The 21,988-nt window shown below is 33.6% G+C and overlaps 1 protein-coding gene across 1 annotated transcript in view; it reads right to left on the bottom strand.

Annotated features, from left to right (window-relative positions):
• DACH1 (dachshund family transcription factor 1) overlaps positions 1–21,988 on the bottom strand; it is a 443,609-nt gene that overhangs the window by 136,403 nt on the left and 285,218 nt on the right. The window contains exon 5 of the mRNA XM_040487387.1: positions 6,601–6,773. Coding sequence (XP_040343321.1) covers positions 6,601–6,773 — 173 coding nt within the window. The remainder of the gene's footprint in view (positions 1–6,600; positions 6,774–21,988) is intronic.

Below are 21,988 nucleotides of genomic sequence, written 5' to 3'. Positions count from 1 at the left end.
AATCTATGTTTTAAACCACTAAAATACACTGCTTTTCTTTTTTTCAATTGTTTTCAACAAGAACCATTTTTTCTAAGTCCTTATGATATCAGTGTGAATTTATTAAATAAAATGTGAGAAAAATATTGATTCATTCAGGGAGATTTGGGGTTACTTGATGAATGATACCTAAAGAGAATCAATTAGTAGAACATTTCAGCCTATTAGGAATTCTCTAATGACAAGAGGAATTGATCTCTTGATTTATACTGTTTATTTTCCTCAGTGATTTAAAGTAATACAAGTAATATATCCTTTTACAATTTGGAAATGATACAAGGATTGTATAAATAGTATGAGAGTTTAGAATGTTAATACTCAAAAGTATCTAAAGAATAGGCTTCAAGTTATGAAATGAATAACTCACAGAATAAAAGGCACAGCATAGGGAATACAGTCAATGATACTGTAATAGTGTTGTATGGTGACAGAGGGTAGCTACACTTATGGTGATTATAGCCTAATGTATAGAGAAGTTGAATCACCATGTTGTACTGAAACTCGTATAACATTGTGTGTCAACTATGCTTAAACTAAAAAAGTTAAGTATCTAAAGAGCCTAAATCAGTGGACTGGGAAATACACTTAATATGGATAAATGCAAATTCCTAGTAAAAGTAAAAAAATAAAGAATTGGCTTAGTACAATTTCATTTTTAAAAGGCATGAAATGTACTGAGTCACACACACACACTCACAACAGTTTTGTGAATTCTGACTACATTTATAAGCTGTTGTCCACAACTGAGGTTTAGGTTAGTTCCAGCATCTCTTCACTAGCCAGTTCACTTCTAGAGTATTGTATGGAAAGGACTTGGGGCGCCTGGGTGGCGCAGTCGGTTAAGCGTCCGACTTCAGCCAGGTCACGATCTCGCGGTCCGTGAGTTCGAGCCCCGCATCAGGCTCTGGGCTGATGGCTCAGAGCCTGGAGCCTGTTTCCAATTCTGTGTCTCCCTCTCTCTCTGCTCCTCCCCCGTTCATGCTCTGTCTCTCTCTGTCCCAAAAATAAATAAACGTTGAAAAAAAAAATTTAGAAAGGACTGGGGTAAAGAGGGTGATTTTTCAAAAAAGGTCAACCAAGAAGCTTGATGAGGAATGGTCAAAAGAAGTTAGAATATTGTGTCTGGAGGAAAGAAACACTATAGTTACTACAGCAGAGGATTTATAAATTTAAATGGCTAGGACACAGAATTAGTAGACCTTTTATCTTCCAGGAGAACATAATAAACTTGAGGTAGAAGCTAAGGAAGACCCTCTTCATTCTTGAGTTTGCTGAAAATAGAATAGGCTTTCCACAAAAGCTGAGCTATATAAAAATGGGTAGGGAGGATGCAAAAATTATTTTGCCACTGTAGGGAAAGCTGGATTACATAACGTCTGATGTCTCAAGTCTATGTCTCTTCATTCATAACATTCATAGAACATTAAACAGTAAAAATATATGATTCTCAATGATACATAATAGACTAATACAGAGCCCATAATAATTTAATATATACTTACAGGCAATTGGCTATTAGGAATTCAAATTAGAATTATTGTCTAAACAGTATATGCCCATTTCCTCCTCAAAGTTATCTTACTAAATTATTTCCAGTAGTCCAAACCAATCAGCCGGAGAAAGTCTAGATTTAATACTTTGGCAGACTCCATCATGAAGGCTTCTTTTAAAGCAAATAACAATGATACAGTGGTACTGTCTTCATCTCTGTAATTTTCTTTTCCTCATTTCCTTTAATTTCTTTTATTTTTCAATGCCAAAACCCATGGCCCCATTATGTTTGAGAGTTTAGTTTGAGCCGCCGCAATTATCCACAGCCTAAGATTCACACGGGTATGAGTTCATTGTAGTTCTAATGCAGGTACCAGCAATTTTTTATTTTTCTGTAAAGAGCCAGCTAATCAATAGTTTATTCCACTCTGCTTTGTATGTGAAAGTAGCCATAGATGTTATATAGAGTGTAGCTAACTCCCAAAGCCATTTTGTTTATAGACACTAAAATTTGAATTTGATATAATTGTCATGGGTCGTGAATGACTGTCTTCCTGTGATATATTTCCTCACCCACTTTAAAGTGTAAAACCATTCTTAACTCATAGTCCATGCGAGAACTGGAAGAAGGGTGAATTTTACCCATGGACGACAGCTTTTGGACCCTGTTCCATTGCATGTACTGGTGTGGTGTGTACATTCTCATAAATAGGTTTATGAGAAAGTCTTTGGAGCTCCTTTACCTCCTAGAAACAGGTAATGACAAAATGTTTTAAAAGTTTGTAACCCTGAGAGCATTGTTTTCACTTCCCTTCTGTCCTATAAATTCTTTTGACATTCTCATGTAGGTTGTTTTCATTTTAATTCTTATCATTACTCTCAAAAAATGGAAATGGTACACTCCAGCACACGGGAAACGCCTCAACCTTCTATTTTCCCTTCAAAAGCTATTTGCCTTGTTTTATCATTCCTTCAGATGGGGGAAATCTTCTTGGTATTTAACATTTTGCTTTTAATCGGCCTTCATAATTAGAATCTTTTCAGGCAAACAAAGTTGCAAGCACTATTCTAATTGCCCACTTGGGTCCCATACTATTTAATGTGACATAGGAGTCAAACATTTTCTTTAGGGAAAATCAAACTTCCCCCAAATTAAGTTTAACTAATATATATCATGGGAGTTTACTAAACACTGCTTGTGCTATGAAGTCTTCTATATATAAATTTAGGCAGGTGTTTTTATTAACTTGTTTTCCCTAATATTTGGAATTCTATAAAGAACTTATTCCTTACCCTTATCCTCCGAGGCCGTACTCTCGAATTCTCTCAGGTCTAATTTTTTTTTTTTTTTTTACCAAAAACTGTTAGAATTATCTTATGCTTTTCTTGAAATATGGTTAGTCTCTATGATCTTTAACATCAAATTTAAAAATATATAGATGGCCAGCCTGCAACGAAATGGGGCAATGGGCGCTTCCACACTTCCACGGTGGCCAATGGAGCGTCACTTTGATGTGTGCAGTTAAAACTACCAGCTTGTATTATTAGTGATAAATAATAATTTTTAAAACCATCAGGTTTATTTTCTCTAATCATTCTTAATTAGAGCCATTGTTTCTTATTCAGCTATTATCACCATTTATATCACCACTGCTTTCAAAAGCCCAGAATTTCCTTTAACCTATCCATAGCCAAGTTTCTGAAAATATTTGCCCCGAGAGACTAGAAAATGGGCTAACACTATATTGTAGGAGGTGTTGGCACACAGTTCAAGACACAGGGCTTTGTCACTTTTTTTTATTACCTTTTTGCATATTTCCTTCCTTTCTCCCTGTCTCCCTCCTCTCCATTCCTGACCTTAATTTAAGAAACCAAAGGAATGTTGCTGACTTTTCAATAACCTAGACTGTTTTCTAAAGGTGCCTTCCAGAGGAAACCCAACTGCTTCCTCCTACTTACCTAAATGTTGACAACCAAAGAGTTAGTAAAGGAAGTTTCACTACTTAAGTATTCTGATTAACATTGGATACAACATACACTATTTAAAAAATATGTGTGTATTTAAAAGATAAAATGAATCAAGTTTTCTGATGTAATTAGAGTCTTCTGGATCCAGACATATGTAAGCTACCAGCTGATGTCCAAATTATCTACAGTTAATAACTAAGTCACCCATTATGATTTTAAACTGCTAAAATCTGTTCTTCTGCCATAGTTTTACTTTAACTACGATTCCGTATCTTGTCTAAATGAGGAACTACAAAATTCCCAGTTTTGAGAGTGAAAATTATATAATTATTATTATGAGGACGATTCTCTATAGTAATAATTACTAACTTTTTTAAAAAATGAGAGTAATCACATCCTATAACTAATCCTTACTACCTTTTCATTTTTTTAAAATAGCTATCGAGTACAATGATAGGAACATTTAGCCTTTTTTCTTCAGCCAAAATCTCCCTCTAGGTCACTTCAGTGAGTGAAGCAATGAGAATGTTGAATTCTCAGTAATAGCCATTACCAAAAATGGTCATAAATGGAAGTATGCAGTGACATCTTGATTAACAAATCCTTTGGTAACAAAGGAACCCTCTGAAAGTCACTCCGAATAAAGAGGAATTTTTAAAAGTTATCTTCTTGGTTCCTGGCTGATGACAATGTAGCATTCATTGGCATTTTCTCAGCTGAAGATTTTTAAGAAGTTGATCTCGGTTTTCTGTGATACATATATTTTTTTCCTGGTGAGGATACTTCAGAAAATGGTGAGGGACTAGTATACATCTTTGCTTATAGAGCCATTGTTATAAGAAAAATTGGTATTAGCATATTATTCAATGTATAATAGTAATGTATAAGTATGTATAAATGTATATATACATTGTATACATACTTATACAATGTATAAGTAGTAACATGGCCTTTTAAAAAAAATGTATGACATTACCTATCATTTTGGTATAACACGGAGCATTTTCACTGCCCTAAAAATTCTTTGTACTCTCCCTATTCATCCCTGCCCCACTCCTTGGCAACCACTGATCTTTTTAGTATCTCCATAGTTTTGCCTTTTCTAAAAGGTCATTCACTTGGAATCATACAGTGTGTAGCCTTTTCAGCCTGGCTTCTTTCACTTACCAGTATACATTTAAGTTTCCTCCATGTCTTTTCATGACTTGATAATTCATTTCTTTTTAGTTGTGTATAATATTCCATTATACGGTGTCAAGCGTTTAGTTAAGCTACTCCAATGATATTGCTGCCTAGGCATCCATTTTGTTTGGCCAACTGTCCTGGAGGGACCTTAACTGACAAAAGCCCCCTCTTGCAAGCACATGCCCTAGATAACAGCCACAGAATCACAAGTAAATGTAAGCATGTAAGCCCTTAATAGGACTTCTTCAACAGCACTTGAGAATGAAGGTCTCCTCCTACATACAAGCCCGCTGGAGCTCACCAAAACTATGCTCTTCTGGTTTTAATTGCCCAATCTAGCCCTAGCCTGGGAACCTCGAAGCATTCTACTGTTAGGCCCTGACACAGGCATCTGTCCCAGATCCTGCCTTGTTCTCTCTGTACTCCACCTTGACCTCCCCATGTGGTCCTTCAAGGTATATACCCTGAGGTATTTCCACCAGAACTCGTGAGTAATAAGGTTTTCTATTTCAATTTTTCTTATGGTTTGTGTTGGACCATGGCTCACCATCAGTCATCCCTATGTTCCACTTAACAAATGTTAAATTAGCAAAGTCATAACATATGGATATACCACTTCTTTTTAATCCTTTCACCTACTGAAAACATCTTGGTTGCTTCCAAGTTTGGGCAATTATTAAAAAAAAAAACTGCTATAAATATCCACGTGCAAGTTTTTGTGTAGACATAACTCTACTTGTTTGAGTAAATACCAAGGAGCTGGCAAAATACATAATCCTGTGGTAGAAGTATGTTTAGCTGTGTAAGAAACCATAAAACTGCCTCCCAAAATGGCTATAGCATTTTGTATACCTACCAGCAATGAATAAGAATTGTTAACAGGACTTTTTATGTAAGGCATGCTCCAGAGGCCTCCTTAACTCAACTGTATTATATTCAGAAGAAAGAGGTAATGATTATGTCATATAAGGATAAGCATTAGTATCTTTTACTTAATTTAAAAATTAATAATGTATTCTGAAAATTCATTTAAAGGAATTTTGTTTAAGTACATATTATAAAATAAATTAAAGGTACACATTTAAGGGTATACACATACCCTCCCACACAAGGGGAAAAGAGAGAGAGAGAATTGTGCATATATACACACACATGTGATCTTTGTATAACAATAGTGTTATCTTCAGATATAGTGTATTGTTGAATTTATAAAAAGCATTCAATTTTATTATTTTGTTTAGTGTTTACACCTATACTGTATTACCTACTTTTTATATGTAGAATAGAATCAGAAAGATTGAGTCACATGCTCAAGGCAACATGGCAGAACCATAATTTAACAACAAATCAGCAACTATTTCCTATACCTTAAAGCTCATAAACCCACACACACATACATTGACATGCATGCATTCATGCACACAGTCATATATTTATTGAATTTGAAATATATCAATTAATTTCCTACATCCATCTCTCTCTTAATAGATAAAAGACAAGGGCCCCTGGATGGCTTAGTTGGTTAAGTGCCTCACCCTGATTTTGGCTCAGGTCATGATCTCACAGACGTAAGGTCAAGCCTTGCATCAGGCTCTGCCCATGGAGCCTGTTTGGGATTCTCTCTCCATTCCTCTTTCTCTCTGCACCCTCCCCTGCTTGTACTTTTTCTCTCTCAAATAAATAAATAAACTTAAAACAACAGATACAACACGGAATTTAAGATTGGCCTAATCTGTCTAATACTGTACCCCTGGCTCTACCTGGTTCTAACTACTGTAAGTGATTTTTCTCACAATTTATTTACTATCATCTGTTTTGAATTTAGAATTACTTGTGGAATAAAAAAATAGACTTAGAGGTAGTGGCTTAAGACGATGTTTGGCATAAGCCAAAACAGTCACGTAAGAAAACAATTACCTTAATAACAGACGTCTCAACTCTGGAAGGGGGACTCTGAACGTGAGCTGCTGCCGCCATATTTGCAATGGTGCTGAGATGGTTCATCTGGCTCATTGCCATGGTGACAGATGCTGGAGGTAGGCTGACGGGAATTAGAGGGTGGGGCATCATCATAAAAGGAAGTTCCAGTCCTATAAAAAATGCACAGATCTCATCATTGCTCTGTTCAAATAAAACTATGAAACGTAGTGTATCTCATTTATGAAAATGGTAAAGGGCATAAATCATTGAAAATTGAAGCATTAAAAAACGTTCTAATAATGATTGCCAAAGGAAAAATATTCGTCCTCTTTATATGCAACAATACCCACTCACCACTCAGGGAAATTAGCTTTGAAGCTAACCAGTTCGGTGCCATGTTTTATCACGTCACCATGCTCCATGCGTTCAATACAAATGGTCAATTCGTTGCTGCATTATTCTTCTGATCATTCTAATTCTTGCTTAAAATATGAGGGTTTTATTTAACATATCACAATCAGTTATCTAAATGTAGTATCTCTTCGTTATGTCCTACATTTTACAATATAATGATTGCATATTTTTTTCTGGGCAACTGCCATTTTTAGTACCAAAAAATACCGTTATAGAATTTGGCAGAAGGTGGCTCTGCTTGAGATGGTGGAGAGGTTGCCTAAGTGGAAGGCTATTAGTTCCAGGCATGTGGGGGTGGGTAACAGAAGCCTGAGATCTCTGTGATGAGCAAGAGGACAGTGGTTGCTTATCCCAAGAACCATCACAGCTACTTGTGGGGAATGCACATAAGCAATTTGGATGCAATATTATTCCAAATCTTCTAATAATTTATTTGAAATGAGGTTTTAAAAAGTATATCACATTTCGAGTTGGCCAAGTGATTTCTTGGAAAATAACCTCAAGTAAGTAAATTTCCCCTAAACCATATTTTTTTTGTTTTTCTTTTTCTTATATAGTTCCTCAATTAAAAAAAAAATTCTACAATATTTATCTTACTTTTTGAGTCTAATCTAGTTTGAATAACCAAATTAAGATGAAATGGTCTCTGTTAGATACCTAGAGAATTAATTACTTCTTAGAAGTGAAGCCCACTGGTAGTTGTAGTTATTCCTGTATTAAATGATATTCTAGCCACCATTCAGAGTTAAAGTTCCTCACTTAATTCCACCACAAATCCTAAACATGGAATTATTAAATGCCCAACTCATTTAGACACAGCACAAAGAGCCTAAAAAATCACTTTACAAAGGTTAATAATGTCAAAGCAATATATTAAATATGTGTGCATCAATAAATATATCACCTTTATTCAACTACAAAGAAACAAAAGTTGATTATGGCAATATAGTGTCAAAGTAAAAACAGTACATTTGAGAGCTTTCATTTTAATAATGGGGCCATGTTTTGGATTTCAGTAGATTTTTAAACACCTTAATAGGATACACCTTAGAAGGTATTTATGAATAATTTCAATTTAGACATGTTCCCCAATTAAATTAACACTAACTTATTTACTGAATCTGTTGGATATACAAACAACCCCCTTGAAGAAAATTTTTGTAATGTCCCTGTCAGCTTAATGAGTTTACATTTCTTAAAAAAGGAAAAGAAATAATATTTTCATATAATATACTTAGAAACAGCAAAGTTGGTAAAACTCCAATTTAAATGCTTTAGCTCCATTAAAAGCTTCATTGTAAAATCTCTATGACATAGTTTTTAATGAAGAATACTTAGTTACTGCCATGATTTTTTTCCATTTACTTCATGAAGACAGTTAAGGTTCAATATAAATTCAAACTCATTAGCTCAATACTGTCTGAATCTTAGAGTAAATTGTTCAGAAGTGGGTAATGAAAACTCAATTCAAATTCTTCAGCAATCAAACAAAGCAATTTTATTAAACAATGAAAAGAATCAATTAAAGTGGAGATCTTTATTATCTTTATTATTTTACAAGAAACCATGACAGCTTTTGGCTAAAAAAAAGTTTATAGCTTCATCCAGAAATGACTCACATAAAAGAAATTTCTCCAGCTTGTTCCTACACTATGATATAAAAGTTCACTTCCATATTCACAAATGGATCTACTTTATTTCTCTACTCACACCCTTTTTGATGCTTATACCAAGGTCCTAGTCAAACATGCAAAAACTGTAAGTATGTGAATTTTTCAAACGTATGGTGTCAAGAAAATATTTGATGGCGAAACATGATAAAAATTCGACTCCACAATGCCTTTATCGAGGTATGTGCAAATTTTTTCTTTAAATGTTTACTTTTTATAGTATCATTTAAAACAAGTGTTGAGGCATAATCACTGACAATTGGTATCGAAATAACACTTTGGAATAAATGTTATTTGAAAATGAAAACTGGATAGGGAATTTATAATTAATGGATAATTTTCCCTACACATTTCATTTAAAATACCAATAAATGCAAACATTACATTTTCATAGTATGTTGCTTATTTGAAGATAATTGATGGACTGAGTACAGAAAAATACTCACATTCATTATTTTAAATTCAGTTTGATTTCTGCTTATATCTATTATCTACTTTTGTTTCTCTGTTCACTTGAACCAATTTCTCCTTTTATTTGAATTCTGATTGCCAGTTAATACATTGGAAAAAGTCATTTTTCCAAATATATTTCAATTTTACTCTCATAGTGGAGAAGCACTGTGACTATTTTTTTCACATCATCAAGGTATAAAATATTAAGCCAAACTTCTGATTGAATCATTCTGAAACAGATTATAGACAAAATACTATCTCTTTTCACATCTCTTTTGCATCACAGGGTATTAGTCCCTTGTGTGAGGGTAAATATCAATCATCCACATGTGAATTTTCCATAGCAAGTTGATAACACTAGACTGGATTTTCCCACTACATAAAATGCTCCTAGCCATCTCCACCAATCATCATTTGTTAAATACTCATGATGTTAGCTCGTTTGCGTAATAAATAGAGCAAACAATTAAGAAACTAAGTCTGATGAAAAATATACAATATATAACTAAGTCAGCTGTAAGTGATTTTTGCATTATTTATAACATCCTTTTCCTATTAGCATGAATAAATAAGAATTGAAAATAGGCCATTTCAGAACAAGACATACCCATAGTTATTAAATGTATGATTTCAAGTGCTTTGGTTTAAGCCAATATGTTTAGTGATATAAGCCAGTATATATGTACTATGCCTACACGCAAACATATATATACACACTTGTATACCTTTAAAATTAACATTTACTACTGTGACCACAGGAAATCTTGCAAGAGACAGAAGATAAAATATATAGGAAATTCTACTATTTGGTAAGGAGAAACAAACAAACAAACAAAATACCTGATGCATCTCTCTTTCCCCATTCTTATTGAATCAAACTGTTTCTTGACTTTACAGTGGAAGAACAAGGTGAAGGTGATATAGCCTTCAGGTCCCCAAAGAACATATACTATCATAGGTTGTCAAGGCATGTATGTAAAAACTCATAAAACACAATAAAATTATAAAATGGTTCAAGCAAAGGAAAATGGTCATGGGTTCATGAAAAGACTCAGTGGATCCAACTGTTGATTACTTGAGATTTGTGTTCATATTTTAATGTCGGGGGGAAGGAACTGAAGGGAAAGAGATTTCCCATACCTCGTCTCACACACAGATTGTGGAGAAGCACAGGAACAGTGTCAGGCTAGACAACTGCTTACATAGGTTCAGCTGCAGGTAGAACACAACAGGCGGCTGCTATATGCTGAAATTAAGAAGCGTAACCACAAGCACAATGAAGGCCCGCTATTAATGCTATGCCATGATTTTGGTGGAGTGAAAATTAACAAATGGAGTCTTGCAACACACACAGCCAGAGGTAAGAGGGTACATAAATGTAAGAAAGGAAGTTGAAATAAAATGCCTGATTACCAATTCTGTCTCTAGCTAAAAACTATTAATTTTTCATTCTATAGTATCTTACTATACTATAGTAAGTATTCACTTACCTGCCTAGGTATACAGATATTAAGAATTTATCAATAAAAATGTACAAATATCTGGAACTTAAATACAAAAAGCGATTGTGTGTTTAGTTTTCCTTTGTGTAAAAAGATGTGTATTCTTCAGGGACAAGCAGAGTGATCTTAAGATCTAGTGTAACTGAAACGTGAATTTGTAAAGACTGGGTATGGAACTTTCTCTGCAATCTTACACGCTTCCCACCCCAACATTAAAACATAGCTATACGTTCTGAAAAAAAGCAAACAGCTGGATGCACTATCTCCGTCTTTTTACAAGCTCAGACTACTTTTCTTGGCTTGCTCCAGTTTATATTTTGTCTTAGTCTGTGATACATATCTTATGATGGACCAAGTTTTAAATGCAGAACTATACTGCTTTGAGGAGAAACCCTTAAATTTTGAAAGCTATCCCTACTCTAAAGGTAGTCAGATTATGGGACATTCAGAACTGCTGAGTTACAAATATTAAATGGCTTTCTTTTTCCTCTAATTTGTGCCTTCAAACACATTTTGTCAAGGCTCCCTTTTCTGCCCCTTAATAACCTTGAGTATTAAAAAATCCATTCTAGTTAACGCTTATCTCTGTTTCTCCATCTCTATCAGCACTAGCCATCCCTAAGAACCTAGGTGGCCTGGAAGACAATGGCTTGGTTAGTTTTTCATCCATCCTCCTTCTCTCCTTCTCCTGGATAGTAGGATAAAGGTCTCCGACTCAACCAGTTCCACCTCAAGTTCTCCCTGCTTCTACGACTATGCCTATCAGCCACTTACATCTTCCACATGGCAGATGCCTAAATGCTAAGTATCTCCTACTAAGTCATGCCTGATCCTTTAAGAGGGTCCCTCCCAGAGGAACTTCCTAGAAGCACGAGTCACTAACAATGGAAATCTTCAGCTTCCTGCTCTTCTAAACTCCCCAAATTGCCACTGCCGCTTACCAATAAGGTCCTTCTCTTGGTGTGGGTCGTCTTGTTCCGATGATGTCCACTCTCTAGCCTGCCACCTATCAATTCCTTACCCCCCTGCTCAAATATATACAGAAAACAGATCAGCAGTTCACACCAAAACAGAAATCCAGCTCTGAAATAAGGGGAAGGCACCTGTAAACTTGGAAAGCCTCCCTTCAACTGGTGGTGTGGAAACGCTCTCAAAAAGATATCACTGAGTCACAGCCCTCCCAGTAGATGCTGTCTCTTCGCTGCAAGGATTTCTTCAAATCCCCTCTCTCTACGGTCATACTCTCTTATAATGAGGCAGGAGGATATTTGTGGGGCCTGGATGATAGTTAAGATAGGCTGGTTCAGGTGCTATTGATAAGTAGCAGCTGCTTTTTACTTTCTTTAAAATGAGGGGTACCTGGTACCTTTTGTTCTTGTGTGGGACCACAGGAAAAATTCTACTGAATATCTGGTGACATGGTATATTCAATAGAACCAACAATAAATATGGCTAGAGTATAAATAAAATTTTAGTAATTGATTCTTGTGAGTAAACTGAAATAAAGGAAAGAAATGTGAATCCTCAGCATTTGGAATGTTATTTTGCAAATCAACTCAAACAATTATCAATTGAGACAGAGGTGCGAAAAAAAAAGATTACCATGAAAAAATAATTAAAGAAGGATTAAATGTGTAGATAATCATTGGCAAAGAAAGATCACCTTGTTTTGTGGAACACAATTTTTAAGTAGAAAAGAAAATGTAAAATGCTTTGGGAAAGGATATTATTACTGTTTAATTTAAAAAAACAACAACAAAACACAAACTTGGTTATGTGTATGAGTGGCACCAAATATCCTAGCCCAGATAATCATATTTACTATTCAACCCTGCATATATCTAATGAGGAATAGATTCCAAAAAGGAACACCATAGTGTATTTTTATGAATTTTAGATAGAATATATGTCAAACACAAAATTAAAGTGACCTGTAAAAAAAGAATGTCTTTCAACTACCATGCATTAAAATAGTAAAAGTACGTGTAAAAGTTATTACCCTTTATACTTAGGTAACATGTAACTATTCATTCAGATCTTCCCACAGACTGACCCTGATAAAGGAGGAAATCTCAAAGGGACTAACGGTCACACCACCGCTTAGTGAGTGACACTGATAGACTGTGACGGGAACCTGACATTGTCAAGATTCGTTTACAATGAAAATGATGGCAAGAGCAGGCATTTACTACATACCATTGGAGACCACTTAGAAGGATGTCAACACTACCTTAACAATGGAAACAAGACTATTCAGTGAAAGCAAATACTAGTCACAGACACTACAGATGTTTAGTTGTTATTTCAAAGGTAAGTGAGAATATACAAGTTACTTGCTTTTTTCACCTTAAAAATGAAATATAAAATGTCAGCAGTACTCCTAGTGTTTTGCATAAGCAGGAGACACAGTTCTCTCCTGAGTTAATGTAATGTAATCTTTTTAAATCTTTTTTCTTCTGGATAATGATCTGAGTTGATCTACATTAGCATATATAAACACATATAAAAAGATTTCATATATGAAATCTTTTGGTGTTTTGGTTCAACTTCATCAAATTACTTTATTTTAGAATGGAGAGCAAGTAATATTTTATGGGAACAATTAATTAGGGTTACAATTAAAAAACAAAACAAAACAACAAAGCAAATAAAATAAAATAAAGTAAAATAAAATAAAATAAAATAAAATAAAATAAAATAAAATAAAATAAAATAAAATAAAATAAAAAACATTCCAGTTTCAGTGCAGTGCCTCAGCAAAGAAAACACCACAAATGCCTCCTGGCTGGTATTGCAAAATAACACCCACAGAGCAGGACATTTCCAGAGTCTAAAATTTGTATACGTACACATCTCATGTTTGATTTGGAACCGCTGGGGAAAAACAAATCTGGTTGGCTGTTATGTAACCAATCCTGCTTAGCTTATGTTCTAACATCAACTTACTTTTTTTCCTTAGAGGGAAAGAATAGTATTTCCATGAATTCTAACTATCCCACTACCATTAAATAGGAGTCATTTAAATAAACATGTTACTCTCCCAGCAATATTTAGATATATTTTCTTTAGTTATCTATCATTAATTAAACTTTACTCTGTTACCTGAGTGTTAAATATTTGTCCATTAGAAATTTAAAACTCTTACAATACAAGAAGGCTTCTATTTTACCTGTGATGTTTTCTTTTGAGGGCAGAGCTATTTTGACACATTATATATATTTTTGACATATATATATATACACATATATATATTCTATATATATATACACATATATATCGCTGATAATATAACATATAGATATACATACATATACATATATATTGATGATAATATAACATTGGTGCTATTAAAGTCCCTGGACTCATCAGAACAATGCCTATAGCCAGATTTCTTCACCAAGTGGAGACATTTCTATTTCCTTGCATATTCTGCAAAGCTGTTGAAAGTGGCATAAGTTAACAAGCTATACAAAGTGACGTATAAAATACTAGAATCAGAGCCACTTATTTTTTTTTAGTTGAATATTCTTCACCATCGCTAATGATTATTGAACTAAAAAGAATAAGAAACAAATTGTAAAATCAGAGCTGAAGTTCAAGTCACTAGTATCAAATGGAATACATAAGAGGATCCTTAAAGAAGAGGGAGACATATAAAAAACAATTATCCTGAAAATCTTTGAGGAATCATGGAAAACCAGAACAGCATTAGGTAACTTACGATACACAATGGCTTACATTTTAAAAGCCTTGACCTTAAATTCATAAAAGTTATTAGAATGAATTGTTGTATACAGAATTCAATACTGTATGTATTTTCCCTGATTTCATACCAAAATCCAGAAAGTTTTGATACAACTTGAAATAAAAGAAGGAAGGCCATTACTATAAAGATAAAAGGTTAAATACTTTATGTGGAGAAGACAGAGATAATTATATCAGAAAACACTTTGCTTTTTGATGCTGCTGTTTTCTTTGGATTCATTAGCACCATGCTCTAAGTGTTAACCAGGTAAAATCGATTCCCTAAACAAAACAAAACAAAAGCAGACTTAGACTGAGTAATTAGTTACATAGGACTCAAGGAAAGAAATAGTAGCCAAATTTTATATCCAATTTGTATGGATTAAATATTTAGGTGTTTTGTTGATATGGACTATAAGATGGTTGGAACCAAGAGCCAAATGTCTCTATTCAGTGGAAATCATATTGCAACAGACTGGTTAATTTCTACAGCTAAACTATAACACTAGCTATTATGGACAGTATAGAAATAACAATACTAAAAACATGTAAGCTTTCCAATCTAAAATGTATTCATGAAATTCTTCAAAATAAAGCAGTTGGGTATAATGTATCCAGTTTAACTGCATCTTTTAACCTTTCTCACTGCCAATGTCAATGAATTTCTACCTTTTCCCACTTTAACTCATCAAATTATTTTTCCATTAGGCAAACAAATGAACTAGAAATTCTCCTCTCTAAGGATATTGTAATTTCCCTATAGATTTACAATTACATCAAATAAAATTTCAAGTTAATATACTTTATATACTGTTAGTAGTGTAATCAACGTCGTGGTATATAATATTAACAATTTTATGTTCATGCATAAGTGTTGTTCATGGTCAGTTGAAATCAGTTTTCATTTCCATTGTTTTATACAGTGTTTTCAGTTTTAAATTATTTATGTTGAAATTGAAAATTTTTCTCACTTGAGCCAAATTGCTATTAAATTTTCCAAAAAGCATAAAACCCCCATAGGTAGCATGGCATACTTGTGGAAATCATCTCGATATTTCTCTGTCTGTATGGATCTACATCTTAAATTATCTTCTCCCCAAACTTAGTTAGCCTTAAAGAATGACATCACTAGCTAGTTTATAAGCCAGAAACCTAGGGATCATCTTTATCTCCTCTTCTCTCACTGTGTGTCACAAATGTCCAATTCCATTTCATGTCCTGTTGATTTCATCTACATCATTTATCTCTACTTCTATATCATCATTACTTTTAAGTACAAATCTGACACTGTCATTCCCCTGCTTAGAGGACTTCAGTTGTTTCCCACTGTTATTAAGGAAAGACCCAACACTTCTTGTCTTAATGTGAGCACCATGTGGGCAGACCTATGTAGCTTTTGTTCATCATTGTATCCCCAGCATTTAACAGAGTAGGAATAATTCTCAGTTCTTGAGTTGAAAACTGCAATTCTCAGACCAATTTTTACCTTCACATGAGGGAAACTTCAATGTGGCTTTTAAAAATGCTAAGCTATGGCCATTGTTCTTGACCAGCTTACAGTGTGGGAGAGAGAGATACAAATATAAACATATGTACATAATTTTATCTTTGGAATGAAAGAGAAGATGAAGAAGAAGACATATGTTTGGTATTCTGAAAATAAGCTTGACAGAACTGGGTAATCATTTGGATACAAATGGGGATGAAGAGAATAAAATGTGAAAGATGATCTGAGTATCTAGACTAACAGGATGTGTGGAGATATTATTAAGGAGTGATGATGATAATGATGATGATGATATCTAACATGTATTGTCTACTTTCAATGTGTTAGGCACTGCGGTAATAAAGTTTTATACATACTATCCAATGAATCTTTGGAAACTCTGAGGTAGATCCACATTACTGTTATAAAGGTTGATTTAATTTGCCCCAGGATTTAGATTCTGGAATTGTGAACATGCAATCCAAAATTTTAGTCACCTAATGAGGAAGATCTGATTTAGAAATAAATGAAGATTAGTTCGATTTTGGACATACTAAATATGAGATGCTTCAGGAACAGTCAAATAAAGATTGACAATAAGCAGTGAGAAATACGGAACTGAAATTTGGAAGAAAAGCAGATACTCAGTGAGGAAGATGTGGATGTCTTTGACTTGTAGGTAGGAGATTAAGCTGTGATGCTTGGAGAGGGCATAGAAAGTATAAAGATACTTCTACTAAAAGTGTATTTGTACTGTAAGCCACATAATAAACCCCAAATAAGCCAGATGAATGATTTAAAAATAAAACAAGTAGAAGAAAAAGAAGACCAAGAAGCTGAGCAGGACCAAGCAAATATTGGTATATGACTCTTAAAATAAATTCTTAGCACAAAAGAGTACCAATGTCCATAATATTCAGGTCTCTCCACTTACTTCTAAACTATAATATTCTTTTTAATAAGAAAATCAACATGAATTACTGAGAGATCTTGGGTCCTTAATTAATACTGAATGAATGAATGTAGGACATTATGACTAGATGTAAAGATTTAACAATCCAAACTACTATTTAGGTAAACAGACTGAACCGGGACAAACAAACAAAAAACACAAATAGACACAGATAAGCATAGCTTGAAAAGATGCCATTCACCCAACTTGTAATACGATAAATAATTAGAATATCCAACAATTACAAGGCCCCCCTAAGAACATTAAGGAGAGAGGCAGCTTTAAATCAAAAGACTACATATCGCAAATAGCTCAGCACATTTGAAGGACCATTGAAATAATATTATATTATAGTGGTGAGATTACATGCAGATGGCAGGCCTGTTGAAAGCTACTGTTTATATGAAACCAAATCATTCTTTCCATAGCTTTTATTATATGTAGTGAAGACATACAATTCAAAGCACTTTTCATCAGTTTTTCATAGGCAGACATAACAGGTGATTTTCAAGGTCAAAATGACCACTATAATTTCAGTTGCTAGCAATGAAAAAAATACTTAAGATGATTAGCATTAATGTGGATAATTTCATTTCCACACTTTTAACTCCAATTTGGGAATTAAATATAAGCATTCATTTTTCTCCCAAGAATAAACGCATATGCTTTTAGATTGGTGTCACAATGTGAATTAGAATAAGATAAATGGTTACAAAATGTGTTTTGAAATGAGGATTGATTTTCTGATAATATCAACCCTCTTAGGTCAATAGAAAGTAAAACTTAAACATCCTTATTCATTTTTTATTTAAAAAATATCTATTGTAACTATTATAATCATAGTATGACCAATGAAAAATATAAGGAGAATGCAACCAACCTAAAGTCACACAATGATTCAGTGTCAGAATTGAGTGTTAACATGGGTTTTATGTTCATTTAACACACACACACAAACACACACACATGCACACACACTGTAGTATTGGAATAAATCATTTTAATCATTTTTCTTCAATAAAATTTTCCCAACATCAATGCTAAAAAGATGCATGCCTTGTTAAAAGAAATAATGAATGGGGAAATTGCCATCTTTTCTAAGGTGATCAAATAGAAAAATCAGAATTTTCAAAAGTCTTAAACTTATAAAAGCAATATCTATACAAATTGTCTTTATCTGTACTAAAGATATTGTATTTCACATGTTTTCAGAGTAAAGAGACCTCTATCTATTAAAAAATTATCATCTAGGGAGGGATCCTTATTATTGAATAACAAATAGTGATCTAATTGTAGAAAAGACCCTCTGTAATAAAGAAAAATATTATGATCTGTTATTTTCCTTTGTGATCCCCAAATTTGTCTTAAATAATTTCATTATCCCCTCCAATATTAAAATATTGCACTATTTCTAATTTTTCTCTGTTCTACCACACATGTTCTCTCACATCATTACACAGGGAATGTTAGAACCACTGTCAACAGCACACAGGTGCTGTCATTTAGATGTACCTGGCCTAACACCTGGGTAAATACACCTTGTTAAATGTTGCTCTTAATTAAAATAACTTATATTAAATAGCTATTTAAGACTTCGGTTAGTAGGCTAAAACGCAATTTTTCAAAACAAATTAAATACCTCAAGATCTTCCTTTAGTTTAAATGGTCTGTACAGAAAGTGTTTTTCCTCCTTGGTAAATCCTGAAATTTTGTTCTATGAGATTTCTTGTAAAGAGATGGTTTTTGCAAAGAAATCTCTTGAACATATTTTGTACCTTATCATGTATTTGAATCCTGTTCTCAAAGAATTATAATTCTGATATGTATACATCGATAAACAAAAATTCAAAAATAATTGTTTAATGGCTTATGTGTATAACACGATGGGGGACTTTTTTGTATATTTATGTATCATCTATTTTAAATTGAATAAATCCAAAAAAGTATTAAGAGTTTTAGAATAGAATGCTTAATTTTTAAATGTGTCAAATTTCTACTTACTGTGAAAACAATTTTTGAAAATATTCTCATGTGAATTTGCTCAGGCTAATATTAATATATGTTTAAGTTCTGGCCTTGAAAAAGATTTCATGTTCTTGTTTATCCAAAAGTCAAGTTAATACTGCATATTAAAAATCTTGGAGAGGAAACAGGAAAAAACCAGCAGACTATTAAGAATATGATGTAACCACATCAAATAGAAAAAAATAGAAATAGGACAGAAAACACAAATAACTTTTTAAAATATCAATATATAATCACACAAAGAGAACTTGAGGTCAAGAATGTTACAGTGTACAGGACAAGGAGCAAGCAATTATATTTAAAACACCACTATACATATATAATTCATGTTTATGTATATATTTGAATAGAGTTGAATATACATAGAGTTGTTGGGGCACAAAGTGGACACAGAAATCATTCATTACCTTTTTTAACATATATCAAACATCTATTGTGTATCAGGCAGTGTTGTGAGCACCAGGACTAGAGCAGTAAAGCAAGCAGTTAAAAATCTGTATCTTCCTGGAGTTTATATTCTAGTTGGGAGGCAGGTAGAGAAAACAACGAGCAGATAAATAAATAAAGTGACATTGCAGGTTAAATGAGATCCCGATCACAGAAGATTGAAAGAATGTTTGCACGTATGTGATGTATGTGTGCACATGTAAGCATGTGTGTTAGGAGAGCACCCTGGAAAGACCTTGCTGAGAAGACTTCACCATCAAGCACAATCCTCTCATTTTGCAGCAGAGGAAACTGGAGTTCTGAATGATTAAATGAAACTCAGGAGGCCATATAACTCTTTCGGAAAAGAGCAGGATTTGGAATACATTTACTGCCTGATCCTTGGGCCTAAATCCTTTCTACTTCGCAACAGAACACATCGAGTTGAGAGAATTGCCTGGGCTGTTCAAGAAGGCACAGCAAACATAAATGGTGGGTCTGGATGACAGCTGGTCGCTCCACTGATGGAGGAGAAAGTACATATTAGGAAAGCATCAGAAGTCAGAAAGAATTAGGTAGGCTAGGGCCAGATTATGAAAGTTCTCAGATGTCAGGATGATGAGTTTGGTCATCATCTTAGGCAGGGGAGAGATATGATTAAAGCAATGTATCAGATGGTCAGAAGGAGGAGAAGGAACTCATCATCAGGAATAATCATTGCAGGTTCTGTCATCTACTACATGACATTGATGTGACCAGGGCAGGAATCCTGATTCTCATATTTCATGCCACTGGAAAATTGATAAAATAGAAAAAAAAATCTTGTGTTCTCTATCATTAGAGTTTCCTAAGATGATGATTGAGGAACAAATTGGTTTCCAGAGCCAGACATGAAAAAACAGTTATGCTGAGTGAGGACATAACTGCATACTCTTCCCTATATCTGAGCCCTGTGGCTTTTAAACCAATTCCTCTTATATATGCACCCAATATTTTTCCCCAATAAAAGGAAAACCATGTGTGTCTTGTATGGAAGTCTTCACGTGAAGAGATGCAAATTGCTCTTTCGTGACATAGGACACAGCTCACCAGTGGATATGAGTCAGCAAGGTAGGTTCTTAATAGAAAAGCAGGAGAATTGTCAGTAGGTTCAGAGTTGATAGACCTTTTTCGACCCTCCCTGAGTGACACAATTAGAAAAGGCAAGAAGGAAATATTCCACCAAATTCATGATTTGATAATAAGGTTTATGAGATAGGACAAGTTTGGCTTTAATATTTTATTGAAAAATTAAATCTGGAAATGTGTTTTAATATTGCTATTTCTATTCTGGGCAGAGTGTATATTACTGTTCTGTAGCACTCCAAATAACGGTTATCTTACAGAATATTAGATATGTAAGCAGAGAGCAAAACAGTATTTACTACCCTGACATTGAAAAATATGCACCAGTAAAATAAACATCCAAACTTAGCCAATATTTTTGCTCTCCTTCGCTTTTCCTCACTATTCACAGTGCTTAGACTTACTACACTTCCTCAAAAATAACCATATATAATATACATCACGTAGGCAATAATATCTAGATGATGCCACAAAAATTTGATTCCCAATACTACACATAATGTCTTATTGGAACTGTATATCCAAATGAACGCATACAAAAATTACTTACTTTCTTTAGGCTGATAAAATTGTAGGACATGATAGCTTTTATTTTGCCTGGGGAGGGTTTTATTTTTCTTATCAAAACCAGAAAAAGTTTATATTATGTTAAGGTGCACACATGTAAAGTAAGACACAAAGCGATACTCTGATTCATATGAGATGTCTTTTTAAAGTATATCATTTACTTTAACAATTTTTGTTTTCTTACCCCCAAAGTTTTCAAGTTAACTTCTATTATCATCTGCATGCCTTGAAACTTGATATAATTTAATATGCTAAGATAAATTTTCAAAAAGCTTACTATGTATAGACTGCTTTTAAAAATTCAAAACAGCCCCCATAAGCAAATGTCATTTCTTTCATAGTTACAAAATGCAAACTCCAAGTGTTTTATCCTAATGAATAAATGAGTTTGTCCTTTATGTATAAAATATAGTTTGTGTTTGTTGCACAAGTTTTTAATAATAGATGAATTTTAGGTTTGCTCCAACATATTCAATAAAGTGTGATTAATTTGGTTTTTCAAAAATGCAAACTAGACATTACTATATTACTTTGCAAAATGCACAGCTTGCAACATTATTGTCTCAGTGGGATCTTAAATTGAATTGTAAAATGTGTCTTATTTCCAGTTTGATTTATGTAAGAGATAGCAGTGGATAATGTCCCTTTTGAAGTTTCACTGCTTTGTGTGAACAAACAATATAAACCTAAAATTCATAATACAGTTTATTAGAACCCAAAGCAAACTTTCGAGTTATATCATGTTTGACTGAAATGAAAACTTACGAGGGACTCAGAATACTACATTTCTAATGAAACAACTTCTTGAAGCTTCCTATTATGACAGATTATACAATACATTTTTGACATTTTCTGTGATTTTTATTATGATATTTCAAGTAATTACCAAATCATGTTTTTCTCTAAAAAAGCTTTCCTGTGCCCTGAGAATTAATCTATGATACCATTTAACTTGGCTTTTTGAAGTAAATATCACCAGATAAAAGCCAGCTGGATCTGAATAATAGGATACTTGAATGAA

This window comes from Herpailurus yagouaroundi, unplaced genomic scaffold (assembly GCF_014898765.1).
Source record: "Herpailurus yagouaroundi ecotype Mexico unplaced genomic scaffold, PumYag 164, whole genome shotgun sequence".
Taxonomy (NCBI): Eukaryota; Metazoa; Chordata; class Mammalia; order Carnivora; family Felidae; genus Herpailurus; species Herpailurus yagouaroundi.
The sequence above is the reverse complement of the archived record's forward strand: the minus strand, read 5'-3'. Positions and strand labels throughout refer to the sequence as shown.